At 35.2% G+C, this 19,102-nt stretch overlaps 1 protein-coding gene and 1 pseudogene across 1 annotated transcript; one reads left to right on the forward strand and one right to left on the reverse strand.

Annotated features, from left to right (window-relative positions):
• Positions 1–4,920: 4,920 nt before the first annotated feature.
• Positions 4,921–7,527, reverse strand: LOC143582797 (glyoxylate/hydroxypyruvate/pyruvate reductase 2KGR-like; annotated as a pseudogene).
• Positions 7,528–11,954: 4,427 nt separating this feature from the next.
• LOC143582798 (golgin candidate 5-like) lies at positions 11,955–19,102 on the forward strand. Its single transcript, XM_077065287.1, has 18 exons — positions 11,955–12,138; positions 12,328–13,110; positions 13,184–13,287; positions 13,377–13,448; positions 13,538–13,652; positions 13,792–13,853; positions 13,949–13,996; positions 14,067–14,351; positions 14,672–14,731; positions 15,162–15,245; positions 15,312–15,377; positions 15,457–15,555; positions 16,590–16,808; positions 16,940–17,034; positions 17,655–17,838; positions 17,997–18,056; positions 18,733–18,846; positions 18,992–19,102. The coding sequence occupies exons 1-18, from the start codon at positions 11,955–11,957 to the stop codon at positions 19,100–19,102; spliced, it is 2,745 nt and encodes a 914-aa protein (XP_076921402.1).

The following is a 19,102-nucleotide window of genomic DNA, read 5'->3' on the forward strand; positions in this document are numbered from 1 at the left end:
CAATCGATGTTTTTTTCGGGGTCGCAAGAAACATCCGGCTTTCAACAATCCAACATACAACCGTCTCCTAACTTTGTTGTTCCGGAGACACAAGAATCACACGGTGATGCTACGGGAGCAAGAAGACGCGTCCACCGAAAAAAACAACTTGCAACGGACGGGCCGGGACCGGCTTCGACTCCGAGGATGAAACGGAAAACCACTCCGTGGTCATCGGATGAGAAGGAAGCCTTGTGTCGGGCTTGGATAGTCATTTCTGAGGATCGGCGTTGCGGTAATTGTTTTAACGTTTTTAATAATGATTTTTAAAAAAAAGTTAATTAAAAAAGTTAACTGGAAATCTAATTTAATTATTCATTTTGCAGCCGACTACCAAAAAAGCAAGGTTTTTTGGACAAAGGTTAGGGAGACGTTCTATACGCTCGTTGGGAGTACAGAGCGAAACGCCGATATGATTTCGGGTCGGTGGTCCGAAATCAGAAAATTTTTCGGCTTGTTTACTAATCTTTTCAACAGGAACGCCGGTCGTATGAGACCAAGTGGCAGTGATGATTTGGCGGTTTACAATTTCACTGTCGAAGAGTGGAAGCAGGAGTGTTTGCGGAGGTATGGGACGGTGAAGACGTGGGACGATGTAAAGTTGTGGGAGAGGTTGAAAAGGTGTTCCAAGTGGGTTGAGCTGGTGGCGCCGGACCATGATGCGGAAGTAGGGCCGAAACGGACTAAAACTAGTTCGTCTGGAGCGTATAGCACTTCTGCCGCGTCGGATTGCCGCGTTGGATTCGACCTAAACATTGCGGGGGAGGAAACGTCTTCACCGCCGAGGAGGCGGCCATTGGGACGGGACGCCAAGGGGAAAAAACCGGCTGAGGGGGGAGCCGTAAACATCGTCGATCTTGTTGAATCCCTCAATAAATTCAACAAAACCATGGAGGTGGTCTCTAATGACAAAAAGGAAAAAAGTCGAATGAGAGATTTAGACTTCCTTACAAGAGACTTCAGTAACCTAAATCCGGTCGATCAAATGCTGATGGAAAGGCAAAAGGAACGTATCCGAAAGAGGTTGATCGAAGAAGACCAAGCCGAAGAATAAGAATAATGTTTTTTTAGTACTTTAATTTTTTTTTATTTTTACATATTAATGTTTTTTTTTAATGTGTGTTTTTTTTAATAATTTATGCGTTTTTTTAATAATACGTTTTTTGAATTATCTATAAAAAAAAAAAAAATCCCCTGGAGCCCCTGCTAGAGCCCCTCCACACCAGGGCCAGGGGCTCCAGCGGGGGCTCCATCACCCATCTTATCCAGTTTCTCTCTCTGCCACACGTCACAATATTATTGGCTGGAGCCCCCACTCGCGCCCCCGTTAGAGCCCCCCACACCCCTCAGCCTAATAAAATGACTAATTTCATAGTCATCCAAGTGTTGAAACTGATGACAATTACTGCCTATTTTAAGAATTTAAGGAAGACTATTTTATAATGACTAGAACAACCCCTGACCAATTTTATTTTAAATAAAAAGAATATTGGTTTTAAAATGACCTATCGGTAAATATCAGTCCCAACTTTAAAGTTGTCTGGTGGCGGTACAAACTAAAGGGGTATTTGTTTTAAACGGACCGCGACTAACGAAAGTTAACTCCGTTAGTGATTTTCTGACGTGACACGCCTAGTTATCAAAAATTGCTTATGTGGCGAATACGTGGAAAAAATTGAGGGTGGTTTTGGTTTTCTTTCAAGGTTCAAGGGTGTGAAATGAAACATTGAATCATAACTTCCATCTTCATCATTTCACCCACGTTTTTCCGGCCGATGCTTTCGGCATCTACTCCGGTGAGCTTTTAACGCCAAATTAATGACCGAAACGACCTGTTGATTAAATCTTTTGATTCGTAACCCCAATACGGGATGGACGCAACCTCTATTACGCTTTTACATGCTATAGATCGTTTCCTAAATTAATCTTAAATAACCAGCGGAATCACGAAATTTACCCTATGAAAGCATACGTTGTCACTCGTTTTCAAACACAACAAATTTCGCTCGCCATCCACTTTTCCCCCACTCAAATAGACCCCATTGATTTGCCCTCTATTGATACGCTGTCACCATCGGAACTCCGACGAGCTATAAATCCTTCAATTCATTTTTAATCGGGTAAACATTTTTATGCATTCTAATAATCTTCATTCCTTTATCAAAACTCCCCTGTCAATTTTAATTGACAAAGGTTTTGACCCATCGATTTTAGGGCTGAATGATTAGGGTTTATATTGATCTTTGATTGTTGACAAAGGTATAAAAATGATGTGCCTACTCATCATCATCAAATGCCAAGCAAGCTGATTATGTAATCAATTTTTGACAACTACGCGTGCCACGCCAAAAAATCACTAACGGAGTTAACTTTTGTTTGTCGCGGTCCGTTTAAAACAAATACCCCTTTAATTTGTACCGCCACCAGACAACTTTGAAGTTGGGACTGATATTTACCAATAGGCGTTGAGATTATTTAAAACTAATATTCATAAATAAAAAGGTTGATGGGTAAATGGGTAATTCACTTATTATTTTAACTGTAATCCATAAACCGGCCACGTGGTTATCTATTACTTTTTGTTTTTTTTTTATTTATTTTTTTAAATGATAAACACTGGCTAAACTTGTAGAAAGCTCTTAGAGGATATTTAATGTGTCGTGAGGTCTATCCACCTAGTGATGCTTTGTCTAGACTTAACCAGGGAATATGACACATTAAGTGGGATTGAACCCGTGACGTCAAACAGAAAATCCCCTTACTATTTAAATCAACAAAGACTCGTGCATGCCGTTGCTTGATTCTTATGTTTTTCTAATTAAAAGTTATCCTGTGTTAAACATGCCCCTTGTTTATTAATACTTAATACATATGTGGGTTATAAAAGAAAAGGCATCAATAATCTCTGTATTCTTTTTATGTTAATACCTTCTATATTCTTTTTATGTTAATACCTTAGTATTTGTATCAAGATAAATTCTTTGTTTGTATAGTTATAACTGATTATGAGGATATTTGACGTTTCTATTTAATTTACTAAGTTAATCATACACTTTGAAGTATAATATACTTCAACGAGCATAATAGAAAGCTAGCACAATCACCGTAAATTTTGAGAATTTACATAACTCATCCTCAATTAGGCCACCAGTTTTAACTTTTTACTGCTTGCATCCAAAAGTTTCTCTCTTCTTATGCGTTGTAGAGATAAAATAAATAATGAATATATCATTTTTCTTAGGTATAAAATACTCTTTGTTGAAACCATATGAACTGCTCTTGTGATGCAGTTAAACCCACATTAATTGCAAACGTAGGTTCGACAATACCATAAATCTTTTCGCACGTCATTTCCTAAAATATAAGCCACGTGGTAACACCATACGAACGAGTGTCATGTTGTGTCAAACTTGTATTTTATTTTACATATAGAAAACATAGATTCAGCTTCTTCATAAAACTTATCTTTATTTATTTATTATCTTTAGAATGTATTAACTTTGATAGTTTGTAGCATAAGAGACGTCATTTTCAGAACAAATAACATGATAGAGATGCGTATAATACATACTTACTGCACTAATTATTTTTCTAGTCGTTATCAATATTATAGTGGTTTGAAAAAAACATGCTTCATATTTATATTAGAAGAGATATATTTAAAAGATATTTATAAGATATTTATCACTACTTTGGATTATTGTTTATCTTTATTTTTTTATGTATAGCAGGGTGTCGGGCCTATGAAATATTAGCATTTATTAATTTTGATCACATTCTTTTTTTTTTCTATAAAAACCCAATAAGCTATGTGAAACCAAACCACAACCAAACAGTTAAGTCTTAGCAACAGTTTTAGTTGATTCGGTTTTCATTTTCAATGACTTGGTTTTGATTTACAACAGTAAAAAGCTATTGATAACGGTTTCACTTGAAATCCTGAAAACGAAACAGCAGATACCACTGAACATAGATATATCTATACAAATGACTCTCTAGATACGAGTAATCATCCATATCTTATTAATATATTAAAGTAAGATGATTATCTTCACATGTCCTTATTATAGCCTATCCACATAGGATTCCATGTAATCACATTTCCATATCAATAATTTCCACATATTCACAATTATTTTTAATCCACTAAATTAAAATAATCATTACAATTTAATTCAATTAATTCTACAATTAAATCTATTTATTCAAATTAATGCAATTAACTCCATGATTAAGTCTATTCATTCTAATTAATAACCACCTTGTCAATGATTTAATTTACTCTTGAGGAAAGAAGAAGAGCCGGCGAATGGTGATCAAACCGAATGTTCTTGAAGTTTTATTTATTTATTTATTAAGAAATGTCATGAAAAATGCTATAAAAATATAGATATCTCTGAAAATTATTTATAAAAAACACTCTAAAAGAAAAAAGAAAAAACGTTCTTTAGAACAATTGGGAACATTTAAAAAAATTAAATAAAGCTGTTTACAAAGAGATTTTCGAAAACTTAATGTGATACAGTTTAAAGTTGGTACGTATTTGTAAACTTAGTTTTCAATTAATATTACAAAATCTTTTACTAATATGTGTTTTTTATTTTTTTTCAGGTCTAATGGTTCATTTATGTTATATTATTTCTTATTCATTGCATTGTTTATTTATAAAGTATTTTCTTTTTATGTTATAGATATAGTTTAACATCTTTTGTAACATCCGAGGGTAAAAAACTTATGTCAAATATTTGTGTTGACTGAATACGTAGTTTATATTTTATATTGTTTGTTGATATGTTTTCCACCCGTGTGTAACACGGGTTATTATCCTAGTTGACTAATAAAGTACGTAAATATACATTACAACATTGAGTTATCCAAATTGTTAAAATCATGAATCAACCCTTTAAACCATAGGCGTTAACAACGGGTCATTAGAAAAGTAAGCCACCAAATTTGCCACAACAAGGTCAGCCACCGCCTTGCGGGTTTCGACTGTGCAAGCCCCAACATGCAGTGACAGAACCACATTATCAAGATCAATGAGCTCCACTGGCAGTGGCCGGCCCGTATGCATAGCAAACCAAAGCTAGGGCTTTGGGCCCCATCTTTTTAAGGCCCCATTTATTTTTAAAAGTTATTTATCATATATATGTTCTAAATCATTGTTTTAACAAACAGTTGTTCTAGTGTATTGGTAAATGACTGAACTTCTAATTCTGTAGGCTAAGGATCGAATCCCATTCCCCTTAGATTTTTTTTCCTTTTCTCTCCTCCTTAGGGAAGGTCGGAAGGATATAATTCACCAGCCCAAAGTTTCAAATAATTATTCAGTATTTTCAATTAGTGTTTCAGTTAGATTTTTTTTTTATTTTCATCAAATTCATTAAATTCTTTTTACTACTTCAAGTATTGTTTATCCTAAAACAAAAGTTTAATTTATTTAACTTAAGTGTATGCATATCCTATTTGTAGCTAAAATTGTTTTCGTGTTTAGAAAATTACACTCTAACATTATATTAGTTAAGACGCTCATTTTTTTCTTAGTATCAGAATGATATATGTACATTATTGCCCATGATGAAAGTGCCCGATGTGTGGTGTTGTTTATCAAATGTTTTTTAATATCTCCAATGAAGTTACTTTCATGTGCGTTTCAACAACTTTTGCTGGTTTCTTTTTAAAAAACAAATCTAATATCTTCATATACTAGCTTATTTTATAAGATAAAAGTTGGGATTGTTGCATTATGTAGGGAGTTGAGCTGAGTTGATAACTACTTGATCTTCTTAATCAAAAGAAACTATTATACTTGACATTTTTATGACCCGTTACATTGCCCGTCTAGTCTAGCTATACATTTGTTTTCTTTTTCATGATAAGGCCCCAATCTTTTAGTTTGCTTTAGGCCTCCAAAAAGCTTGGACCGGCTTGGGTGACACCTCGGGTTCATGTTCCAACACATCCAGCCCTGCACCACCCAGCCTACCTTCAACAAGAGCTGCCACGAGCTCCCGTTCGTCCACGTGAGGCCCGCGCGCAATGTTTATAACAAACCCGTTCGGCCCCAAAGCGTCAATGACTTCACGGTTGACTATATGATGAGTCTGTTTAGTCAGTGAGCAAGCAATCACTAGGATTTCACAATTGGAAGCTAATTCAATCACATTTGGATAATATTTGTAAGGCGAGTTTGGTTTTTCGGTTCTGGAGTAGTAACAGATTTTGGAATTAAACCCCTCCAATCTCTTGGCAATGGCTGACCCGTTTCTTCCCAATCCTATAATACCCACTGTTTTCCCACTAACCTGCAAGTAAAACTTAACAATCAGCTATTTAAGAATCATGAAATTGAACAGGCAGAATTGTGTAAACGAGCCGAGCTCGACTAGGCTCGTTTTGACTTACGAGAGCTCGAGCTTGGCTAGTTTTGAGCTCTTTTTCTAAAACTCAAGCTCGGTTCATGAGTCGTTTTCTAAAACTCGAGCTGTTTTTTCAAGTTCGTGTTTGGCCCTTTTGACTTACGAGAGCTCGAGCTTGGCTCATTTGGAGCTCTTTTTTAAAACTCTAGCCTGGTCGTGAGTTGTTTTTTCAAGTTCGTGTTTGGCCCGTTTTGACTTACGAGAGCTCGAGCTCTTTTTTCTAGAAGTCGAACTCGGTTTGTAAGTCGTTTTTTCAAGCTCGAGCTCTTTTTCTACAACTCGAGCTCAACTCGTGAGTTGTTTTTTCAATCTCGAGCTCGACTCATTTATTATTTACTAGTTAGCTTATATATTTTTAATTATTTTTATATATTTTAAGAAAAACTTTAAAAAAGCCAAAGCTCGGCTGTGGAGTATGATACTAAGTTCAAAAGAGGTAAAAATGTAAAACTTAAAAACACACTAGGCTTGCCAAGCCTAAACGAGCTTCCCATACAATGCTGGAAGGCTGAGCTTTATTTGAGGCCCGGGCTCGAAAAAGCTTGGTTCGTATATATTATTAATTATGTATTAATATTTCATTTCTAATTTCTGTTTTTATTTCCTTACTTAGGAGGCTCTTTCCCAAGTAAGTCAAAAGGGCTATTTGCTAATAAAGAAAAGATAATGGATGATTGCTTAATTGGTGGGCTTTGATAAGGAAAGGAAAAGCTGTCAATGGGTATACACGCTCCTCTCTGATTCTGATCTATAAAGACAGAAGTTTTGCAATCATCAAAAATAACACAAACATCTGCTTTGTAAGAGTAGCCAAAACCAACAAGACGGCCAAGTCCCTCGTTCCTTGCATTTCACCAAATCGATCTTATCTAACCCGGAACTGTGACTCGACACGATCTCCAAGCGAGTCGATCAAAGTGGACTCCGTTGCCGACAACTGCTCTGATTGAGTGAGAGTGTTGGTTGAAGAAGTCAGCCTTGGATGGGATCTCCCATGATTTGAAGAGGGTGAATCGTCTTGGAGGTACTTGGACAATGGGCAGGTCAGCCATACGCCTATTTTGTCCATCAACTGTTCGATCAAGTACTTCACTTGTCGTTCACACGTTTTTTAGATTCGTTGATATACAAGTGGATGGATTATTATTATTATTATTATTATTATTATTATTATTATTATTATCGTTAATTGTTATTATCCATTGGGTTTGTTCGGTTTTGTTTACTGAAACAAATGAATGAACCCAAATACTTGAATGAAAGGATTTTGTTGTTGGTGTTTGCTTGTTAAGGTAATTATTTTGTTTCATAACTATTTGTGAGAGAAATGAAAACATGAAAAACTAGAAAATATTTGAAAATTTAATTAAACATAAATAAAATACAATTTCGGTTAAAACATAGATGCTGATAACTTGAGTTAATTAGATAAATGGACCAAATGGTCCAACTTCGCAACATTTTTAAATATTAAAATCATTTATTTCCTTTGGCATGTTTTGACCAAACAAAATATTTGTTTTGAATATCAGTTGGGGCATACGTATATAAACATAGACCACCTTTTCTTTTAAGTGCTTAACAGAGAAGAGTTTGGTTGCTTAATAGAGAAGAGTTTGGTTTGACATCCAACAGTGGATCGGGCTTAAATTGACTGATTGTAAATCACTAAATCAAGTTATGTCCATCCCGTATGCAGGGGCAATTGATGGAAAACTGAAAAACACGGTTTGCGCGATCATTCTCTCTATGTGTTGGTGGATATGGAATGCCAGAAATGCAAAAACATTCAGAAGCAAAACGTTTAGGGTGGACAACTTGTTGGATAACATTAAAGTCAGCTTGTTCTTGTGGATCAAACATCAAGCTATGATGGTTATTATAGAGCGGTCAAACTGGTGCTCCTTTGATTGCTCATGGTCCTAATTGTTACTCAGTTAGTATGGGCTTTGTTTGATGTACTTGTATGATGCAGTTTTAGCAGGGTGTTTTTATTTTGTATGTTTGGTTTTGGGTCTAGCTGCTTGCTAGAGCCCAATATTAAGAAAACTTTGCCGTTTTCTAAAAAACCACAACAAAAAGTGCTCAAATTTTAAATAAAAAGAAACTTTATAAATTTCAGATCGTAAATAAAACGAGCTAGTTATGTTAACAAGCCTAGCCCGTTTTATTTGATTTCATCTGCGGATTGACATTCGAATATTGCTCTAGTAAATTAAATCAATTGAGCTTGTGAATCATTGGATTTCATGCAATAGCATCGTTCATTTGGATTTTGGTATTGCCTAAATTTAACCTAATTGTCCCATCCGTATTACTTTGTATAAAGATTTTTGTATTTGCATACTATATATAAGGTTTGTCTTGTCATTTTAAAATCAAGTATCTGCTTTTGTATTAATCAGGGGTGAGCAACTTAACCGCAATAACAGTTAAACCGAACCATAACTGACATAACCGAACCGATTTTAATCGTTAACCAACATAACCAGTGGGTCGGTTTAATGAATTTTTAAAAACCGCCAAATACAGCAACAATCATCATCGTACTCAGTATATCCCACCAATAGCAAAGCTATGGTAGGGTCTGAGGAGGGTAAGATGTAGGCAGCCTTACCTCTACCCCATAGGGATAGAGAGGCTGCTTCCGGTGAGACCCCCGGCTCGATAGTAGTTTTGCATCAAGCCTTGGACATAAGGCACATAGCACTCAATCATCGGGACACCGGCTGATCGGTGCATGTACCCTTATCTTTCAGTTATCAACGCCACTACATGATGCCTGATTAACCGTCCGTCACTTTTAACGTTATTTTCACGAGATTAGTAAAATAACGTCAAAATTAGTGCAATTTCACTTTTGCCCACCCGAGGGTTCACACATATATACATCATATGTGCGCACCGCAAGCGGGCTAAAATACAGCAACAATATGATTAATATGTTTTGGATTAACTTCCACCAAACATGTTGTTGGATTATATCATTTTGATGTTGTTGGATTGTATCATTTTGATGTTTTTGGTTTAGCGTTTGTTATTAAATTAAGTTGAATTTCATAGTTGGATTATATAATGTCAATCTTTTTTGAATATTTGGAATTAATATTATGGATTATATACCTTGTCAGATTATGTCATGTCATTTTTTTTGTAATAATTGGTATCAAACTTTTAGGGTCAATTACATTGTTTTGGTTACGGTTAACCGACCCACAACCGACTCACTATAACCTACAAAACCGATTAACCAAAACCGCCATAACGGGTCGGTTATGGTTATGGTTATCCATTAACCGATATATCAGTTATGGTTATGGGTTTGACTCAAAACCGCCCCAAACTGACCCGTGCACACCCCTAGTATTAACTAACTAGTTTTATACCCGTCCGGTGGACGGGAATTGTAATAACATAATATTTTATATTTATATCATAAGCAAAAACCTTATTTGTTTAAAATCAGGCAAAAGGTAACCGAACAAATCAAGATTGGAAGCTCTTATAGTATATATATTTAAGTCAGTTTGGTGTTGTTATCATGTATCACCTCTTCATTTAAATTTTAACATTATCACATCATGCATGTACCAAACATCATGCCAAAAATTCTTCCTGACCTCCATAATTTATAATATTACAAAAGCACTCACTTGATTTCACCATCCTCCACATCATTAATTACCACCACATCCCGAACTTAAACTGCCTAAACCGTCTTGCGACTCTCAAGACTTATCTCATCTCACTAACTTGACAGCGGTTGTTCAGGGTCTAGCGGTCTGCAATCCTAAGCATTTCCAAGTCTTTTAGAAACAAAGATGCCTCGTCAATCTCAACGTCTTTTCCTATGTCAATACATAATCATATTATCCATTCTCATAATAATATTTATTATTAATTCTCATAATTACAGAAAGTTTAAGATACCTTTAGTAATGTTTGCCAAGTTGCTTCTCTTTTTCATTTTGCACCTGCAACAGCTTCACCCTAAACTTGACTTCGAGAATTCTCCGTTACTTTGGCTTCTGCTCATGCCTTGTAGTCTGGTTTTTTGCTGGTCAACACATAAAAATAAATTGTATTTAACTAAACTTCACAACCTCAAACCTACGTTTTATATATCAACAATGTCAAACTTTGTCTAACCTTTCGCCTTTTGATTTTCAAGTTCTTTCCCATGACTCCTTTTTTCTACATTAATTCTTATCTGGATTGGGATTTTAGCTCTTAATGAAATAACCTCAAGCTCTAGAAAGTTAAACTGTAACATCTTTAAAATCAAATTCATGTTTATCTACAGTTGCACCAAGTACTTCCTGGACTCCTAATATGATGAACATGTCATCTCTCATAAATTCTCCTGCAACAAAAGGATGTTTAGACATAAACATGTAAATATGATGTAATTAGGAATTTGGCTGTTACCAAGATGCTAAATTCTCAAAACCCCTAGGATACAAATGCGTACTGCAACCTGATGAATGCATTATGTTGACCAATATCTATCACCAAACTTAAACTATCACAAAACTATATTCTGTTTAATCATGTATTACCTTTAATTATGTATTAGAAAATATTAATTTTTATATTCTTTTCACATATATTAAACGCACAATAAGTAATAAAGATTGAACCTTAATAGTTGATGCATATGTAACAACATCAAGCATGATAGTCAACCTGTAATGATCAAGAAAATTACAAATTAATTTATTAATCAAACCACAAAGTATAGTTTTTTATTGTGAGAATAATTCCTTACCTTATGACGACTTATGAGATAATACAAAATGCTTGCCGTTGGCGTTTTAAAGGATTTTTTGTTACGGTATAGGTGATTACAGTGGATTTAGAACCCCTTTCTTGTACTTTTCCTAGCATAATTGATACCTGAAACCCTAGGGCTGGTGAGCATTCCCTTAATTGACTGAAAGATACGAGTTACGGCGCCGCTGAAGATGTGGTTGATTCAGCCAGAGGAGGCGGTGGGTGATGAGGACGAGGATTAGAGGGATTGATAAATTAGGGTTTCTGCTGTTAGTAACTGACAATTGTGAATTGAAGTGAGGAGAAATCAACAATCATATGTAGGTTGAGAAGAACGCCAGTTTTCCGCCGGTTGGAGGGACGTGGGGAGAGTCTATAACTTCACCTTCTAGAAGATTTTTTCCCACTTTGAACGGCCAAGATTGAAAGTTGGAGAGTTTAAATGGTCAGGATCACTCTAAAAGTTAGTTACACCTACCCGGAATAATATATTATATAATTATTAAAATTGAGAATAATAATAACTAATATAACACGAAAATACAACATAAACCGGCATGAACGGCAATCTCGATCAATGCAATTTTTGTTTTCGTTTTATCAATCTGCAATGCAATGCAATGTCGATGATTGTGAAACCACCGTTACGTACATATATTCTTCTAGGGTTTGATATATATATATACCATGCAGCTTCGGAATATTTGAGTTATAATTTTGGAGATGGCGTGGTTGCGCGGGAAGGTGGCGTTACCGGATCTAGCTGGAGCCGTGAACAAGATCAGCGAGAGCGTCAAGAACATTGAGAAGAATTTTGATAATGCTCTTGGTTTAGATGACCAGCCTCCTGCAGCTGCTAATTCTGATTCCACCATTGATGGTTCGTACGAGTTATGCAAATGTTTTGGTATTATATATATATATAGTTAGGGTTTTAGTATGTCTACATAATATATAATTAAGAGATGTGATTTGATTATGTCTATTATATATAGTTGATTGATAATACATAGCATAACATCTAGCTGGTTTTGGTATTTTATAAGCTAGCTCGTAGTGATGGCTTCATTGATTAGATTTAAATGCTTGGTTCCAGCTGCTTCACACTCATGGTCTCCCGACTTCGAGGGACAAAATGATCATACTCCCAAAACAATTCAATCTTCTTCAAAAGAATCCGAATCGTCACAAAAACACGACGATTCTTCAGAAAAACATGATGAATCTTCTACAAACCGTCCAAAGGGGGGAACTGATGCTGATGACTCAACCAACTTTACTGAGGAAAAGACAAGTGTGGGAGCCTTAGAGCACCCGAATCACCCTGTGGAGACAAACCTTGAAATTCATGAGGAATCAGACATTGTTATTCGTGATAGAACAGATGGCATTGTTGTATTTCCTGATGAAGCAGAAACCATTCCTGAAAAACAAGAAGAAACTAGTATTGCAACATCTGATGAGGCGGCTGTCACTTTTGACAACCGTATTGAAGTTGAAACTGATTCACAAACAAAGCCAAGTGCTGATGATGCTGACGAATCAGAACAGGGAGAAAATTCAAAAGTTGGTTCCACGAAAGATTTTGTATCAATAAGTTTTGCAAACCATGATGCAATTGAGTCAGAGCCACACGAGCTTCAATCTAACGTGCCTGAAGTGCGTGAAAGTGTTAAAGAAAGCCAACCACATTTATTAACAAGTTCAGATGATGCTTCTGAGATGGTTCCCGATGTAGTTTCTAAGGACAAGAATGAAAATGCCAAAGCTCATACTGTGAACCAGTTTGCTGGTGATGAACACAACACGAGTTCAGATTCTACAGTTGAATTAGAGACGTTGAAGCTGGAATTGAAGAAGATGGAGACTGCACTTCTAGGTGCTGCTAGACAAGCTCAGGCAGTTATTTAACTTAAAAAATCACATTTTTTGTGTTTATTTTGTATGTTCAGTTGTCCACAATCATTATAGATATCTGTCACAGGCAAAAGCTGATGAAATTGAGAAGCTGATGAATGAGAACGAGCAGCTGAAATCTATAAATTATGATCAGAAGGTATAGTACCCGTATTAATCAAAGTAGTATGTCCTAATTGATTAACTCATCTGTCCTTTCTTCTCTATTAATTCTCAGTTTCTATGCAGAGAAAATCAAGTGCTGATATCGAGTCTCTACAGGAGGAGTATCATCAAAGTGTGTCGGCCCTCGAAAGAAAGGTAAATTGTTTTTATATTTCTAAACATATGGATAGTTAATAAAAAGGCCCTTAATGTTTCTAATATATTGTTGCTATATGTTAATTAAGGTTTATGCTCTCAAGAGGGAAAGAGATACACTGCGTAGAGAGCAAAATAAAAGAAGTGATGCTACGGCTCTTTTAAAGGAAAAGGATGAGATAATCACTCAAGTTATGGCAGAAGGTATTATATATGTTGTTTATGAGTATTAACCTAATCTGTTTCAATTATTTATGTTTGAAAGATATGATTTTGACTTCTACTACTTGCTAAAACAGTAGTAGCATTATCTAATGACCATCATTCCTTGTAATTTATATAGGTGAAGAGCTTTCAAAGAAACAAGCTGTTCAAGAATCTAGAATTAGGAAACTACGGACACAGGTACGTGATAGAATATACCGTTTTTCCTTTGGAAGTTTAAACTGTTTTGTCTCACATGTTCTTTTTGTTTATGTTTTGATTTTTGAGTACCCTAGATTAGAGAGTTTGAAGAAGAGAAGAAAGGGATGATAAAAAAGCTACAGGTAACTACTTCTCTAGACTGATAATATGTTTCCAAGATGTTTTACAAGATGTTTTTTTAATAATTTCTAGATTGAAGAGAACAGAGTGGAGAGTTTAAAAAAAGAGAACTCAGCCATAGAGAAGCTGCTGCAAGAAACAATTGATAAGAACAAAACTGAAATTGCAGCACAAAAAGAACACTTTATGAATTTACTGAATGCAGCCAAGGAAGAAACATCACTAGCTGAGGCACGTGGCAACAATGAAGCCAGAACTGCACTCGAGAGTCGTTTAAGAGAGGCTAAAGAACGTGAAGCAATGCTAGTTCAAACTTTGGAAGAATTAAGGACAACTCTGAGCAGAAAGGAACAACAGGTTTCCATCTAAATTTATTAAAGTCGATACATTAGTTAATATAAAAGGTGCCTTCTTTGGTACAGGTCAAAACGGGTCAGGTTGGTTTGGGTTGACCCGTAAACAGTTTTTTTTTGTCCATTTAATTTTTATGATTACTGAATTTGTTAATTATGAGTGAAAGCAGTGTTATTACAAAAGTCATCTAAATGTGTGAATAGAGCATTTTAGGAGGTTAACAAGTTATTAATATGGGTGGGTTAGACGGGTCAAACGAGTCAGGTTGGTTTGGATTAGACAGGTTAATGGGCCATTTTTAATGTCATATTTGCTTGTTGCAGGCAGTTTATAGAGAAGATATGCTTAGAAAAGACATTGACGACCTACAAAAACGATATCAAGTATGTTATCAATGTAGAATTTAGGCTGGCCAGGAGAGTTGGGTTAACTGGTCAATGTTGGCCCGGGTCAAAACCGACAATTTTAGTACAAGTCAAAATGGGTAGAGTTGATCCGCAAACACTTATTGATGGTTTATTTATCAATAATATATGCCTTAAGTATGTTTACAAAAAATCAAAAACTTAGTATTATAGTAATAATCCAAACCTTTGACTAAAAAGGTTTAGGAGGTATGTGTTACAATACACTTTGGGTGACTATATCAACCAGTTTCACGAGTTTCATGTTTAGCTAAATCTTTTGATTAGACCATTTGACCCGCTTGAGATAAAACATAACCCACATTGGCCCATTTGTAAGTAAACAGGCCGAAATTTCTGCCTTATTTATTACTTCTTAACATAAACTACCTTTATCATATGTTCCCAGGAAAGCGAACGTAGAAGTGAAGAGCTGGTTATGCAAGTTCCTGAATCTACCAGGCCTCTTTTGAGGCAGATTGAAGCTATGCAGGTATTATTTCGTTTGACACATTGTACCTTGAGGTTGGTTTGTTCTATACTGATATTTTTGTAACAGGAAGCAACTAATAGAAAAGCAGAAGCTTGGGCTGCAGCAGAGAGTTCACTAAACATTCAGCTTCAGGTCTCATAAACTTTATATATATTATTTAGATTATGAATATTTTATATTTATATAAACATCCTGATAGCTCAATCTGCAGGATGCAGAGGCCAAAGTTGCAGCTGCAGAGGAAAGAGACCGTTCTATTAATGAGCATTTATCCCAAACGCTATCTCGAGTTAACGTTCTTGAAGCTCAGGTGCTTTTGTTTTCATCTTATTTTGTTTAGATGAAAAAATTGGATGGATTGGGTAGCAAGTCAAAGTACAAGTAGGGGTGGATTGACCCGAACACTTCTTGTATAAAATCTTTAGTTATTTTATAATAACTAACGTTTTAAATATGAATAAAAGTTATATTTTTCCAATAAAAATATTATACTGTGACTAAAATGATTTGGGATAGATTATAAAAAAAAATACACTTAGGGGACTTTTGACACATTACAGATCCGAGTTAACACGTAACTCAAATCAAGTAAAACAAAAGAACAACATAACTTAGTTAATGTTAGCGACTGTTGCCAAATCAATTATCAAATTAAGCATAATGAAACTGCAATTCCTATCAAAAGGGTATTCACTATTAGGTTTTTAACCGGCCAAACCAAAAATTGAACCAAAAACAGATTAAAATGAACCGAGTCACAAATTTGGTTTTCGGTTCACAAAATCTGAATTCGATTCAAACTGAATAAGCTGAATAACAATTTTAGCCCAATGCAATTACAATTGTAGCTCAGTTTTATATTGACCAATCCAATATCATATAAAGGTAAAAAGAATTTAATTAAAAAAAATTACAAAAAAAAATAAAAAGGAAGTTTTTGGTTATTAGACCATTAGTTGATACAAAATAGATTAGGGACTAGACATGCAACATTATGCCTATATAAGCACACTATGATGCAACCCCTATTTTTTAAACAATCTAATACAATCACAATTACAATGTTTAATTCCGGTTCATTCGGTCGAAAACCAAAACCGAAACGAATTCGTTCGTTTGTGTTGTGACAGAAAAATCTTCAAACCAAACCGAATAAACTGAAAACCGAACCTATAAACACCCCTATTCAATCTCTATTTGTAGATTTTAATAGCTATGGATTCATATGTAACTTGTTTCCTAATCTTTATCTAAAATATGCCTACATAGCATATAACAAATAACATGCATGTCCATATTAATAATTGATTAAACCGCGTCTAACACAATCAAACTTTGTTGCAGATATCATGTTTGAAAGCTGAACAAACACAACTAACTCGATCTCTCGAGAAGGAAAGACAAAGAGCATCAGAAAATAGGCAGGATTACTTGGCTTTAAAGGAAGAAGCCAATACTCATAAATGTCATGTGAACCAACTCGACGAAGAAATGAAGAAACTAAAAAGGAAACATAAGTTAGAAATGCAAGAAGCATTGACACAACACAAACTTCTCCAACAGGTATGTCAACATTTTAGTATTGGATTGAAACGGGCCGGGCTGATCCACAGTCACTTTTTTTTTTCCTGTTTTGACCTGTTTGACCCCCCTGCATTCTTTCTTTATAGATTGTGTTGTTGATGATCATACAGGATATAGAACGTGAAAAGATTGCACGTATAGAAATAGAAAGGTCAACGCAAGTTCATTCTCCTGTTCGTGGCCAAAGTTCTATACCCACAACCAAGTTTGTCTCTGCGAATGGTGAGAATAACTCCTTTTATTTATAAGATTCCTAGAAGTGACAGTTTCGACCCATTTGAATTTGACTCCGGTACGTAAAAGTATAAGAAGTTGCTAAAAACGAAACCGTCAAGAGTTTGTTTGTAACTTTAATGCATACAACCTTTAAATCATCTCAATAAATGAGAGAAACAAAAACAATCCAGCTTCTTAAAGGTAGTACACCAAAATGTAACTTGCTACTGTATGAGAAAACAATGTTTTTACCAGGGTGTCGAACATACTTTCAGGTTTTTGAAGGGAAAACATGATTTATGGGTTGGATAAATATGCGTTTAAAGAGATAGGCAGGGGGAATATGCAATTGATCCTCTTTTTTCTTTTTCTTAGCGTTGTAACTTAACTTTACTTGATATAAAAGTTTACCATACACAATGCTAAAAAAGGTAAATAAATAAAAGTTATGTTACACATAATATAAAAAAAATACACTTTTTGTACATTCAATGGCAGTATATGTATGTTGGCTCAACCTCCCTGTGTCCGTATATAAATTAACTGTTTTGACCTATTTCACAACCTACACGACTTGTCTTTTTTTGGCACATCTAATGATTTCCTTAGCATACCTAATTCTTATACAGGGTTGACCCGCAGACTTTCAAGTGCTAGCAATTTAAGTAGTATGGAATACAGCCAGCGTGAGCCCACGGTAAGCTCGTTTTATCTGAAGAGCATGACCCCGAGTGCTTTTCAAGCCGCTCTACGCCAAAAGGAGGGTGAAGTTGCATCTTACATGTCTAGATTAGTATGACACTATGTTAAGCCATAAACATTGCTTATAGCATTCTTGATGTGGTTATATTACATCATCTCCACATTTTTCCACGTCTGCGCATTTAATTTTACTTTCACCCTCTTAAGCGCGTCTAATTCCAGATGTTTTTGTTGCTTCATTCATTTTAGGCATCCATGGAAACGATTCGTGACTCTCTATCTGAGGAGTTGGTTAAAATGACTAAGGAGGTATCTTTTCCTTTTTTCACTCTTCGTATCAAGAAAACAAACAAAAATTGGGCCAATACCATAAAAAACCAACAATACTTTCTTATATTGCACGAAAAAGTCCCTCAACCGATTTTGGTATATTAAATTCACCTAACTTTTCTAAAATACTTGTATTTGTCAACAAAGTTTAAAAATAATATTTTTTTACCTCTTAAGTTGGTCAGAATAAGATGATATTCTTGGACTGTGAGCAACGACACCAGATCAGAGCTAAGTGAGAGACGCTAAATGCGATTAAACTGCTTTATAACTACTCGATTGATAAGTCTTGCCTAAGTCCTAGACTTGAATGAAGCAGCCTGGCTGAAAGTCGTATTTGCTTTTGCTTTTCTTCTCTTGTTCTCTTTTCTTAGTTAGGCCCAAGAAAGTACAAGATATATTTGACTAATATACTAAGATGATAGCTAGAGACTAGAGATTTCTTTTGTGCATCAAATTTTGACAAGTACAAGACTTTAATATACAAAACTTTTTAACAAGTAGTTTTGACCACTTATGGACTTTGTTATACCAAAGTTAGGTTGGTTGAGCTTTTGTACAAATTAAGAAATTATGGTTTTTCTGTGGTATTTACCACAAGAAACTGCCATGTTTATATTATTAATCTTTGGCATGCACATTACTATTGTCGCAGTGTAAAAAATTACGGTCAGAAGCGGCTTTGTTACCTAGCATTAAAGCAGAGCTAGAGGCACTAAGATTCAGACACACAGCTGCACTAGAGCTGATGGGTGAACGAGATGAAGAGGTAATTTTGATCCATTTACTTATGAACGGGTCAAACGGGTTTAACAGGTCAAAAGTTACCCAAAGTGTATTTTTCAATGAATATTTTGCACATTAACTAAAACGGTATAAAGAACTTTACAAAAACATCTTTTTGTTTTGTGTAGCTTGAAGAACTTCGTGCAGATATTGTTGACTTGAAGGAAATGTACCGAGAACAAGTAGACATGCTTGTAGATAAGGTAATAGATCCTCCAAAAACAGCCTTGAAGCTGTAG

Source organism: Bidens hawaiensis, unplaced genomic scaffold (genome assembly GCF_021521415.1).
Source record: "Bidens hawaiensis isolate Kalapana, Puna unplaced genomic scaffold, B.hawaiensis_p1.1 tig00031978_1, whole genome shotgun sequence".
Lineage (NCBI taxonomy): Eukaryota > Viridiplantae > Streptophyta > Magnoliopsida > Asterales > Asteraceae > Bidens > Bidens hawaiensis.

Coding starts and splice junctions, on each gene's coding strand:
- LOC143582798 (XM_077065287.1), top strand. CDS start 11,955: ATGGCGTGGTTGCGCGGGAAGGTGGCGTTACCGGATCTAGCTGGAGCC. Junction 12,139..12,327: donor CGAGTTATGCAAATGTTTTG/GTATTATATATA, acceptor GCTTGGTTCCAG/CTGCTTCACACTCATGGTCT. Junction 18,057..18,732: donor TGGTTAAAATGACTAAGGAG/GTATCTTTTCCT, acceptor CTATTGTCGCAG/TGTAAAAAATTACGGTCAGA.